General features: G+C 36.7%; 1 protein-coding gene across 1 annotated transcript in view; it reads right to left on the reverse strand.

Moving 5' to 3' along the window:
- Positions 1–13,171, reverse strand: part of knstrn (kinetochore localized astrin (SPAG5) binding protein) — a 28,700-nt gene that overhangs the window by 8,405 nt on the left and 7,124 nt on the right. The window contains exons 5-7 of the mRNA XM_073038074.1: positions 12,531–12,630; positions 4,573–4,687; positions 3,543–3,604 (exon numbers count right to left, since the gene is read on the reverse strand). Of these exons, the coding sequence (XP_072894175.1) occupies positions 3,543–3,604; positions 4,573–4,687; positions 12,531–12,630 (277 nt within the window). The remainder of the gene's footprint in view (positions 1–3,542; positions 3,605–4,572; positions 4,688–12,530; positions 12,631–13,171) is intronic.

The raw sequence follows: 13,171 nt of genomic DNA on the forward strand, positions 1-13,171 counted from the left end.
CAATTACCGAGCATGAAATTCAGAAAGTTATTTTATCAATGCAATCAGGTAAAGCTCCTGGACTTGATGGTTATTCAGTGGGATTTTACAAAAAATTTGAAAGATTACTTTCTCTGTATCTTTTGGAAATATTTCATGAATCCTTTGACAAGGGTAATTTACCTTATTTTTATGAAGCATCTATTTCCCTAATTCTTAAAAAAGATAAAGATCCTGTTGAATGTTCATCATATAGACCTATTTCACTATTAAATGTGGATGCAAAAATTCTCTCTAAAATATTGGCTAATCGCTTGGAAAATATTTTAACTAAAATTATTTCTATGGATCAAATGGGCTTTATTAAAAGCCGTTCTTCTTTCTCTAACATTTGGAGATTGATGAATATTATATATTCTTTATTATCTAAACAACCTCAATGTGTTATCTCTCTTGATGCAGAAAAGACATTTGGTAGAGTTGAGTGGCCATATTTGATTAAAGTATTAGAACAACTTGGTTTTGGCAATAATTTCAATAGATGGATTCAAATGATTTATAAGAATCCTATTGCCACGGTCATTACTAATAACTGCCTGTCTTCTTTTTTCTCACTTTCTCATGGCAATAGACAGGGATGTCCATTAAGTCCTTTATTATTTAATCTTGTATTGAAGCCTTTAGCTATAATATTACGTGAAGCTAAAAATATTCATGGTATCTCTATGAATGGAACCATACATAAGATTTCTCTTTATGCAGATGATCTTTTGGTTTTTATTTCAAATCTTGAGGAATCAATTCCTGATCTTTTGGAAACACTTAAAGATTTTGGTAAATTTTCAGGATATAAACTTAACTTGAATAAAAGTGAATTGTTTCCATTAAATGTTCATGTTAGTACATATAATGATATTCCTTTTAGAATTGTTAATACATTTAGATATTTAGGTATTATAATTACTAAAAAATATAAAGATCTCTATAAAGCGAATATCGTTCCTTTAATGGACTCCATGAAACAATTATTTTCTAGATGGAATCCACTTAATTTTTCTTTAACAGGTCGTATTTATGCTGTGAAAATGATGATTTTACCTAGATTTTTATATATTTTCAAAAATATATCCATCTTTTTAACTAAAAATTTTTTTGATCAAATTGACTCTTATTTCTTCTTTTATTTGGAACAATAAGAGACCAAGAATTAATAAGTATCATTTACAAAAATTTAAAAAAGATGGTGGACTTGCACTTCCTAATTTAAGACTATTATTGGGCTGTGAATATTAGACAATTATGTTTTTGGTTATATTGGCTTGATAAGAGCCAAAAACCATTATGGGTTGATTTGGAATTAAAAGCTGTTAAACAATTTCATTTAACTTCAATTTTAGGAGCTCCATTACCTTTACAGCTCTCTAAAATTCCAAATTTAAATCTCTATCTGGTTATTAAACAATAATAACCTGGGTTAATAATCTGGGTTCAGTTCCATAATTCTTTTAATCTTAAACAATTTAAGTTATCTAGGTTTTTTTTTTAATATCGAAATTTTTTATTTAAACCTTCAACAACTGACCCCAGTTTTCTTTTATGGAAAAATAAAGGATTTCATTCTTTTACAGATTTATTTTGTGATGGTCGATTGATGACTTTTGAGGAGTTAATTAATAAATTTTTTCTTGCTCATGCACATTTTTTGCAATATTTTCAGGTTAGACATCTTTTACAACAATATTTACCTGTTTCCATATTTACAAGAATCTGATTTGTTGGATACCATTTTGAAATTGAATCCCTTAGTGAAAGGTTCCATTAGCAGAATTTATAATTTATTTTTGTTACAAAAAGAGAACCTATCACTAAAGATTAAACAAGATTGGGAGAGAATTTAATATGACCTTTGTTAATGAAGATTGGCTTCGAGTTTTGAGAAATGGAAATTCTTCTTCTGTATGTGCTAACCATTGTTTAATTCAATTTAAAATTGTACACCATTATTACTTAACAAAGAAGAGACTATCTAAAATATTTCCTAGTATAGATAACTTGTGATAGATGTAAAACTGAAGTAGCTACTTTGTCACATATGTTCTGGTCATGTTCTTCATTAAAATTGTTTTGGAAATCTTTATTTTCTACAATTTCCAAAGCTTTGAAAATTAATTTACAACCTAATAGATTGACTGTTCTATTTGGAATAGTTCCGCATCATATTCAGGGTATCTCATCTTCAGATCAACATGTAATTGTATTTGTTACACTACTGGCAAGAAGAGCTAATTTACTAAAATGGAAAGATATTTCTTCCCCGACATTAATGGAATGGTTTTCTCAAGTGATGTTGTGTCTTAGTTTGGAAAAAATTAGAAATAGAACTTTTGAAACCTCGATTTGATTTGAGAGAAGATGGGGTTCTTTTGCCAAATATTATCATTTAATTTGAATTAAGTTATATGGTTTCCTTCCAATTTTTTAATATAAATATGAAATGACGGTTGATGACTTTTTAAAAAAATATTTAGATGATGGTCAAACGTATTGCTCCGGGGGGGGGTTATTCCCAATGGTTTTTTTCATAGTGGGTTTTTCTTTTCTCAGTTAGATGGGGTCCTTTTTTTCTATATATAAATTTTTTTCCATTTTTATATTTCAAGATCAGTTTTTCCTTCTCTTCAGCTTTATTAATTGCATATATATTAATCTGTTAAAATTTTGTATCATTTTATAGCTAGTGATGGTTATGTACCAATAAAAAGATTTTAAAAATGAAAATGAAAAAATGAAAACAAGAATGGTGTTGTGAGGCAACAAATCAGCCAGGATCAAATGGCAGAACAGACTCAATACGCTGAATGCTCTAATCCTCTCGTCTTATGGAAACTAACTTCTCTGGCTGACAAGTATATTAATGCAGTCCAATCCCTGTACTAATTTAGTCCCAATTTGGAGCACATCTCTTGAGTGAGAACCATGGGACAGCTGACAAGCAGGATTAAACCATGAACCAGAGCTTTCTGCAATATTTGCATATGAACAACTGTCTAAAAATTGCATTTGTTTTGACAATAATCTGAAATATAACATCCACAAATCTTAAACGCAGTGGTGTCTCAAATGTATGCAAAGCAGTGCACATGGCAAACTATACACCCCCTCCCTGTTCGTCTATGACATACAATGGTCGCAATTTAAAATGAAGCATGTGATCCAGGCTTTCTCAAGAGCATTACAAACACTTTTGCCCAGATGGGAACATCTTGCCACGAGATAGCCTTCTAATTACTCACTATCTTGACTTGGAATTATAATTGTTGTTACTTCACTGACGTTAAGTCCCAATCCTGAACACCCTATCCAATGGTACCAAGACAGTACCTGCACTGGCTAAAATTGATGGCTTACCCTTTGAAGGCAATGAGGGTTGACCAATAAATTCTGACCCCTGAAAGCAAAATCCACACTGTAGACTAATCAAAACATTCTCCTAATCTGTTAATGATTGCAGTTTTTTTATTTCATCGCACACCAACTAAATTTAAATGCAAAATATCTCTTACCATTGTGTCCCTTCGACATGCACTTGTTTGTTCATTGTCTTCAATTATTTTATTTGCTGAAACTGAGAGAGTGCACAAGTTAAATGCAGTTGAATTACTGAAATAAACTCTGGAAAGTTGGCATGCATTAAGTTGGTTTATGTACACACTCTCACTCAGGACAATACAGGGGAAAAAAAAACACATCTTGTCCTTGAGAGAAATGAGACAAATCAGTCAAATGTAGTTAAAATGACTTCCATTCAGTTTTTTGTTTAAACGCCCCAGCAGAGAATGTAAGAGCGCTCCAGCGGAGTAGCTAGCACAGTGCTACATGCATCCACTATTATTGCTTTTAGAAAAAGGAGGGAAAACCTGATATTTAATTCAAAGGCACCTATCAAAGCTTTCCAACCTGACTCTGAAGAACATTTTATACAGGATGAGGCAAGTGGATTTGAACTGGTAACACGGTCTTAACTGGTCCAGGACCAGGTAATTGAAGAGAAAGTACAGTAAAAGAAATGCTGGCAAAACAGAAATTCTATAAAAAATGATTTTGAACACTAGCTTAATTCTGTTTGAACTGATAATGCTTTACAATGTGAACATTCCTTTTCCCAGTACTTGTACTTTGAAGCAGTAATCAGTTTTTTCATGCACTCATTTCCAAGTGAATTATTTCTTTATGAATAGCATTGCTGTTTTAGCACTGTATTCTCACTGCTCCAGGGATTCAGGTTTGATCCCAGCCTCAGGTATTGTTTACGTGAAATTTGTAAATCTTTCCTGGAGCACATGGGTTTCCACTAAGTGTTTTATTTTTCTCCCACTCCTGAAGATGTGCTAAAGGTTAAATGGTGATGCAAGCTACTCCTCAATTTAGGCAAGTAGTAAACGATTCAGACTAAAATACCGAGAGCTGATGTGGATAAGAGAGAATAAGTTGCAGGACTACAGAAACATAGAAGGGAAATAAGACTGATTGCTATATTAAAAGTAAATAAACCAAGAATACACTTATATAGGCAATTGAAAATCTGATTCCTACCAGGATCAATCAGGTTGTTCTCCAGTATGACCACACAATTCTGTACCCTGTTGCTCAATGCTTCATTTTCAGATTGCAAATTTCCATTTTTAATCATATAATCATGTACCTGATCCTGTTAATAAGAAGTGGAGAACTGAATCAAAATATTAGAGTCAGAAATAGAAGATGGCTATGAGGAGAGTTAATAATCTGGTCAATTAAGTTTTTCAAAATCAAAAGCCCTAGTAGTACCAGAAGATCACAGTGGGACTTCCGGTAAGATGGCGATTGTTTAGCTGCTCCGAACTTTTGTTCCGTTACTGTCACTACCTTTGCACTAAATGTCTCCATTTTTTAAACCTTAGTTAGGAATTATTTCGGTATCTCTTACTTGCCTGTGAATATATCTAACTTACAATGTCTAGCAAGAGTTCTAAATCCAGGAGAAAAGAAGCTATGACCCCGTCGGACGAGACTCTGGTTGCGCTTGGAAAGCTCCGAGACGAAATCTTAAAAGAATTTAAAACCGCTTTCAAACAGTTAGAAGACAAACTGGATCGGATCAACGATAAAGTGGACAAACATGCTGAACACTTATCTCGCATCGATTCGACTTCTGAAGATTTAGAAAGTCGTGTTCGATACTTGGAGACTCTCTGTTCCAGCTTAGAGGAAAAATCTAACAAACTTCTTTCCAAAATGATGGATCTCGAAAATCGTAGCAGACGCTGTAACATCAGAATTCTGGGATTACCAGAGGCGACTGAAAAGGGATCAACCGTGAAGTTTTTCGCCGAGTTTCTCTGTGAATTATTTGGGAAAGATTTGCTTCCGAAGCCGCCCGAGCTCGAACGGGCACACAGAGTTTACGTTCCCCCCGGAATTCTGGGCTCCCGCCCGCGACCAGTAATCTTCTGTTTCCATCAATACCAGGTAAAACACAGTCTGATTGTGGAGGCACGTCGCAGAGGTTCTTTTTCTTTCCAGGATACAACCATTCGCTTTGTGGAAGATTTTGCACCCCAGACCTTAAAGATGCGCGCCGAGTTTAAAGGCGGAATGAAAGTGCTTTTTGATCGTGGTTTCAAACCTTCCCTTCGTAACCCTGCTGATCTACGAATCAAGCTTAATACTGGGAAATTCAAGTGGTTCAAATCAGCAAAGGAAGCTGAAGCGTTTGTGGCAAGTCTTCCGGCTATCCAGTCATCTTCGGAATCTGATCCGACCTCCTAAAATGGTGGATAAGTACTCCTCGTAGTAAAATTACTTTCTCTGGACTCGGAATTCACTTGAATCACTCAGACATTATTCATTGAAACTTTAAGGGCTGTTGACAATCTCTCCCGGGATTTGGTGTGTGTGTAATCTATTTTTATTCTTGTATAACTTTACCTACAGAGTTCTACAACTAATTCTAACTTGTTTTGGAGGTTCGAAGTCTTTAGTGAAGGCCTCCCTGTTTGTCGGTTCACAGTTCAACTGCTGATTTATTTTTCCTTTGTTTTAAATATTTATTTATTTTATCTTTTTCTTTTCTTCACCCCTTTTTTCTAATCTCTGAATTTTTTTCTCCCTTCTCTGTAAATGGTTGATAAATACTCGTCTTGAATTTATAATTTTCCCCTTCCTCTTCTTTTTTCTTTTTCCTTACCTTTTTTTCCCCTTTCTCTTACTTTAGTTTTCTATAATTTTTCGCGGGTAGGTTAGTTTTGGTTTTCTTCCGATTTTCTCTGTATTAAGTTGTATATTTCTGCAGAAGGTGTTCTAATCTGTAGTTATGTTTTCTAGTGCATAAACTAGTTATTATTTGCTATAGTATTTATATGGAACTGTTGTTAATGACACAGATCTGGAAGTTGTATTTGGGTTAATTTTTTTGGTAGAGCTAGCTACTTGTTTTGGTAGCCGTCTAGTTTTAGGTTGTGCGGATGGGGTGGGTTTTCCAGTTCCAACATCTCTTTATTGCTTAGGACATGTTTATATTTTGACCTTACGAATCTATGTTTACATCTCTGCTTCCAGACTGCTATTGTACTGCTTGACTTTTTATATGCCTGCTGCCTTTTATGCATTAGTAATTGATAATGGCTAGTGCACTTAAATTTGTGAGCTGGAATGTAAAGGGACTGAACCACCCTGTTAAAAGAAGGAAGGTATTCTCACATATTAAACAACTCAAAGCTGACATTGCTTTCCTCCAAGAAACTCATATTTGTTGTTTTGATAAATCCCGGCTTCTGTCAAAGTGGGTGGGTCAGCATTTTCATTCATCCTTTGCTGCTAAAGCTAGGGGAGTTTCCATTCTTATTAACTCAAATATTCCTTTTGAACTCCATAATAAAATATCTGATACAAATGGCCGTTTTATTATTGTTTCTGGTAAACTATATAACACTAAAGTTGCACTAGCAAACCTGTATGCCCCCAACTTTGATGATGTTAACTTATTGAACGGTTTTTTTCCTCACTACCAGACTTAAACTCATACTCTCTTATATTGGGTGGTGACTTCAACTGTTGGTTGGATCCTAAACTGGACCGATCGTCCTCTGTTACCAGATCACCTACTAAATCGTTTCTCTCTAACTTTGGTATCTCTGATATATGGCGTTTGCTCCATCCTATGGAGAGAGATTATTCTTTTTTCTCACATGTTCACCATACCTTCACTAGAATTGACTATTTCTTACTCGATAACCAACTTATCCCATTTGCCCACTCTTGTGACTATCAGAGTATACTAATCTCTGACCATGCCCCAATTACCCTCTCTCTAAACTTTCCTGGTCTCCCTCAGAGGAACAAACATCATCTTTACTATCAGATGATGATTTCGTAAAATTTATTAAGGACCAGATAACCTTTTATTTTAACACTAATACATCACCTGAAGTGCCATCCCAGATTGTCTGGGATGCCATGAAAGCATATCTGAGGGGTCAAATAATCTCTTACACAGCAAATCTCAATAGAAGATCCCGTGCAGATCGAGCAGACCTCATTAACCAGATTAAAGATTTGGATCAAATATATGCCCAAACTAAGAACCCTGAATTATACAAGAAGCGCATTGAACTCCAAACTAAATTTAACCTTCTGTCCACTCAACCTGTCGAACGCCAACTTCTCGAAAGCAAGAGCCGCTTTTACATTCATGGGGATAAGTCTGGTAAATTCCTAGCCAATCAGCTGAGGCGTTCCAAAGCCAAACAACATATTACAAAGATCCGGAAGGAGAACGGAGACTTTACATCGGATCATTTAGAAATTAATGACGCATTTAAAAATTTTTATTCTCGGCTTTATTCCTCTGAATCCCTGAATGACAATATCTCTGTGGATCAATTTTTACAGAATCTGAATATCCCCTCACTTTCATCTGATTTCAAAGCCAAACTCAATGCACCTATATCACCAGAAGAAATATCTTTTGCAATTTCTGCACTGTCCTCAGGGAAATCTCCTGGACCTGATGGGTTCCCTGTGGAATTTTATAAATCATTCTCCTCACTTCTTTCTCCTCAGTTACTTTCAGTATTATCTGACTCGTTTAATTACGGCAAATTGCCACCCTCTTTCAATGAGGCATCTATTATTCTTCTTTTAAAAAAGGGCAAAGACCCAACAGAGTGTTCCTCGTACAGGCCGATCTCTCTGCTCAATGTTGATGTAAAGATCTTAGCTAAAGTGTTGGCTCATAGATTAGAAACCATTATTCCCTCCATTATCTCTGATGACCAAACAGGCTTTATTAAAAACCATCTCCCTGTTTTTAACATTCAGTGTCTATTTAATATTTTATACTCAGTTCCAACTGGGACTCCTGAATGTGTTATCTCCCTTGATGCGGAGAAAGCATTTGACCGTATAGACTGGAACTACCTTTTTCCAGTCTTAGAAAAATTTGACCTCGGCCAAAGTTTCATCTCTTGGATCCAATTGTTGTACCTGTGTCCTACTGCTTCTGTTCTAACTAATTTTCAGAAATCCCAAGTATTTAATCTCAAACGTGGCACCCGTCAAGGATGCCCCTTAAGTCCCTTTCTCTTTGATTTGGCTATAGAACCTCTGGCGATAGCATTTCGAAATTGTCCTGAATTGACCGGGATTTGGAGAGGGGGTGTTGAGCATAAAGTTTCTCTCTATGCTGATGACTTATTACTCTTTCTCTCAAATCCGTCTACATCCTTACCTCTAATGTTTTCACTTCTTGACCAGTTTAGCCAGATCTCTGGCTATAAACTCAACTTACATAAGAGTGAACTTTTCCCAATTAATAAAGAAGCACAAGAACTAATATTTCGTGATCTCCCTTTTAAAGTAGTCCATAATCAATTTACTTATCTTGGAATTACAGTCACAAGGAAGTTTAAAGATCTCTTTCGTGAAAACGTTGTCAATCTTTCATATGCTATAAAACAGAGTCTGGTACAATGGTCACCTCTATCTATGTCCTTGGTAGGGCGTATTAATGTTGTTAAAATGTATGTTCTCCCCAAATTTTTATACTTATTTCAATCTATCCCAATTTTTATTCCTAAATCTTTTTTTGATTCCTTAGACTCTTTTTGTCATATCTGTGGCAGAATAAGCGCCTAGAATTAATAAAATCCACCTCCAAAAATCTAAAAAAGAGGGTGGCATGGCTTTACCTAACTTTCGCTTATATTACTGGGCAGCTAATATACGTTGTGCTGCCTTCTGGCCTTTCTTCCACGGTCAACCCGAGTGCCCTAACTGGGTGGCAATGGAGTTGAGCTCCACTAAAGAATTATCTATATCTGCACTTCTTGGCTCTGCACTCCCTAGCAGTCTGCCCAGATCAATAGCTAATCCTCTGGTTAGACACACTTTGCGTATATGGGCTCAGTTCAGGAAATGCTATGGTTTCCAGGGGTTTTCCGTTTCTAGCCCTGTCGCACATAATCACCTTTTTTTTTACCGACTATGTACGATTCAGCATTCCATGTTTGGTACAGGAAGGACATTAGTCATTTTGAAGATCTCTTCATTGATAATCGCTTCGCTTCTTTTCAGCAGCTCTCCATTAAGTTCAACCTGCCTAACGCTCACTTTTTCAAATATCTCCAAATCCGACACTTTACTGCTCCTTTAATTCCTAACTTTCCTGAATTGCCTGTGAAAAATGCTATGGACCTATTTCTTTCCATTAATCCACTAGGTAAAGGTTTAATTTCAATTATCCGAGATAAACTAGCAGCCTTACGACGGGCCCCTGTGGATAAAATTAAAATGGCCTGGGAGCAGGATTTAAATATCTCCTTATCCGAGGAGAGCTGGGACTCAGTTCTCAAATCGGTTAACTCAACCTCCCTTTGTGCTCGCCATTGCCTCTTACAGTTTAAGATTGTTCATAGAGCCCATATGTCTAAATCTAAACTATCTCGATTCTACCCTGGCATTAGTCTGCTCTGTGATAAATGCAAGAGGGGCGTGGCCTCTCTCATCCATATGTACTGGTTCTGTCCTAGCTTGGAGAAATTCTGGAAAGATGTCTTCACTACATTATCGGGTATTCTGAATCAGCACCTAGAACCTAACCCCTTAATTGCTCTGTTCGGTTTTTGGGGCGAGACAGATTTACGTCTGGGTCCGACCAAATGCCGAATACTATCCTTTGCCTCTCTCCTGGTGAGACGCTTGATCCTCCTTAGATGGAGAGATGTTGCCCCGCCCACTCATGCGCAATGGCTTAACGACATTATGGCCTGCTTGGACCTCGAAAAAATTCATTATTCAGTTTTTAATTCGGATCTAAAGTTCCATAAGGTCTGGGGACCTTTTATCGAGTACTTTCATAACCTTCCTCTTGACTAGGGTTTTTTTTTTTCTTTTTTTTTCTTCTTTTCGGTCCCTTGCTTTCAGCTCCCTTTTTTTTCTGGTAGTAGGCATTATTATCCTCTGTTACTAAGTGTATTCACAGTCTGGGAGTTTGACTGTCCGGACTTATACTCTTTATACTGTGTGGTGGTGGTCTGGAGTTGTTTTTTTTTGTGTTGTGGGGCTTGGGGAGGACACTAAACTCACTTGTCTTTAATTTAGGTGCTTTTTTGTTAAATTCTCTTCCTTTGTAGCATATTGTTATTGTATGCTTAATCTTGCACTGTATTAATGCTCCTCATTGGGATTTTTAATTTTGTAAAATGTTTTGAAAAACTAATTTAAAAAAATAAAAAAAATAAAAAGCCCTAGTAAAGGAACTATTACTATAGTATCTTAACAAAGGATGTTCACAAGCAACTTTTATTGTGTTCTTGCACATGGATGACACTTTCCTAATCTACTCCTTTTTGAAGCCAAAGTTTTTGTTCTTGCCACTCTAATCAATCACAATATTACAATTCAATAAAAATGTATTTTCCTTCCTCATCCTCATCTTAACCCACACTAACTTTAACACTCCATTGACTGGAGTGGGAATAGCTAAAGATGGCACCAGATGTTTTATGCAGACCCAGGCGACTTCTTCCAGGTAGTCTGCAAAACAGCTTATTCTTCTCTTCTCATGGCTCTTTTTCCTTTTCAAGGTGGCCTGCTGGCATCCATGATCCACAGCTACTGCTCAAACTGCGGTTTTCCACGGGTGGTGGGCTCTCGCCCTTGGATTCGCCATGTGGCCTGGAATTTTGGTATCTCCAGGTGTGGCCTGAAAGACGTGCACCCTTTGAATGCAGCCCCATGGATGACCCGATCTCTTGCTGATGTCACCGACTGAAGACTGAACTATTGGGACAGTGAGTGCTTTATACAGCTGTCAAAGGACGGCCCCTGCACTCGAGCAATCACTCTCTCTCGATGGTGAGTGTCTGTTGGTCTTCGAGTTGGGGAACTTGGACAACCGATGTGGCAGATTGTAACATTGGTCTCCCTTTGTTGTTGCAGGAGCGACAGTTCTCTTACCTCCCCCCCCCCACCCGCTAATAAGAGAGAAAGAGAGCCTGTTTGAGATGCCAGTGTTGGGATGGACAGTAGTTTTTGATAGACTCTAGATCATGGCCTCTTTGGGGTTGCTTCCATGGTGGGTGGGAGGGAGGTGTCGCTTTTGCTGGAGCAAGATGGGTGGGTGGGGTGACAGGGCTCTGGGGTTTTTACATTTTTGTGTCATTCATTTTTTGGTTTCCCCCCCCCCCCATTTTGTGGATGTCTGTGAAGAGCAAGAATTTCAGTTTGTATACTGCATCACTCTCTTCACAGGCCCCTATTCCTCCTCCTTTAGGTTCCAGTTCACCTTCAATTTCAATCCAGCTCATTCTTCCAACTCACTTAAGAACCTTGTAATAATATGCCTGCTTATTTTCACCATCTGCTAAAACGTCATCATGCTATTTTTACTTTCTGACTGGGCTTTTCTTATGCCAGAATGGCCAGTGAAGAAGACAGAGACAAAGGAGTGGCAGGGCTGTAGAGAGACAAACTGGCAGAGCAGATTGACAGAATGCAAAGTCAAGGGCGAGGAATATGTGGGAGAATGAGATGAGAATTGGAGGAGGCTGTGAGATGGAGGGTACCGATTCATCTTCCCACTACCTACAATCTGCAGGTAAGGGTGCAAGTTTCAGGTTTACTTTACAATCTGACATAATTTGTTCCTTATAGAATGTTATTGGTAAATGCTCGGTTCTGGGAAAAATTTGGGATTTTAAGAAATGTCTCAAAATTGTTGTCCTCAGGTGGGAAACAGTGACCTATTAACCTGATTTTATGGCACTTGAATGTGCAAATATCATGTAGGTAGACAAAGGTTTCCTCATATCCATCCCATTGAAAGCAATCTATTATTTTGAGGATTTGTTTTGTACAATAGTCTTTGATATTGTTGTCTCAGTACTTTGATGGCTTCTAAAAGTGATTAAATCAAAACAACAAATTTGATAACTAAATGAAAATTAATAATTGCTTATAAGTGCTTCACGATTAAAGTGGGAATAAATGTGTCAACTGGCAGAAAACCTTACCTTAGCTAACTTCAGTTCCTGCTTTAATTGCTGCTGGGCAACTTCTAATAGCTGATTTTGGTCCCTTAACTCTGCTTCAACCACTTTCAGGGCCATAAACCTGAGGAAAACGGCAGTGAAGAACAATGCTTTATTTGCAATTCAATGTCCAAGTGCAGAGATTTATGCTCATGTTGCAATGATTCATGATGTTCATGGGGGTGAACCTTTTGAGTGTGCACAAATTGGTGATTATCTTCTAAAAAAATTTTACATGCCATAGTAATTTTGAGCAGAAATTATCACTGATGAATTAGTAATAATTATGGATTTTCAGAAGTATAAGTCGTGTTCTACTACTGACAAAAAATAAGAGATTGAAATAAATGAAACATTTTATAAATCATAAATGATTAACCTTTTAAAAAACAATTGAAAAATATTATCTCTAATAGTACTGTTATTGTAACCACTTACTATCCAAACTTTGATGTGATGCCAGTTTTGCAATGATTTTAAATGTAAGCCGATGTGTCCTGTGAAAATATCTCACTGCTCTTGGGTTGTAAGAAGAATCATTTACAGCTTCTTTTGGCAGAAAATATAATCATTATGTATATTTTTATTGTGGGTGGAATTTAAAGAAGTTTTGCACTTGCCAT

This window comes from Hemitrygon akajei, chromosome 3, assembly GCF_048418815.1.
Source record: "Hemitrygon akajei chromosome 3, sHemAka1.3, whole genome shotgun sequence".
In the NCBI taxonomy this organism is placed as follows: Eukaryota; Metazoa; Chordata; class Chondrichthyes; order Myliobatiformes; family Dasyatidae; genus Hemitrygon; species Hemitrygon akajei.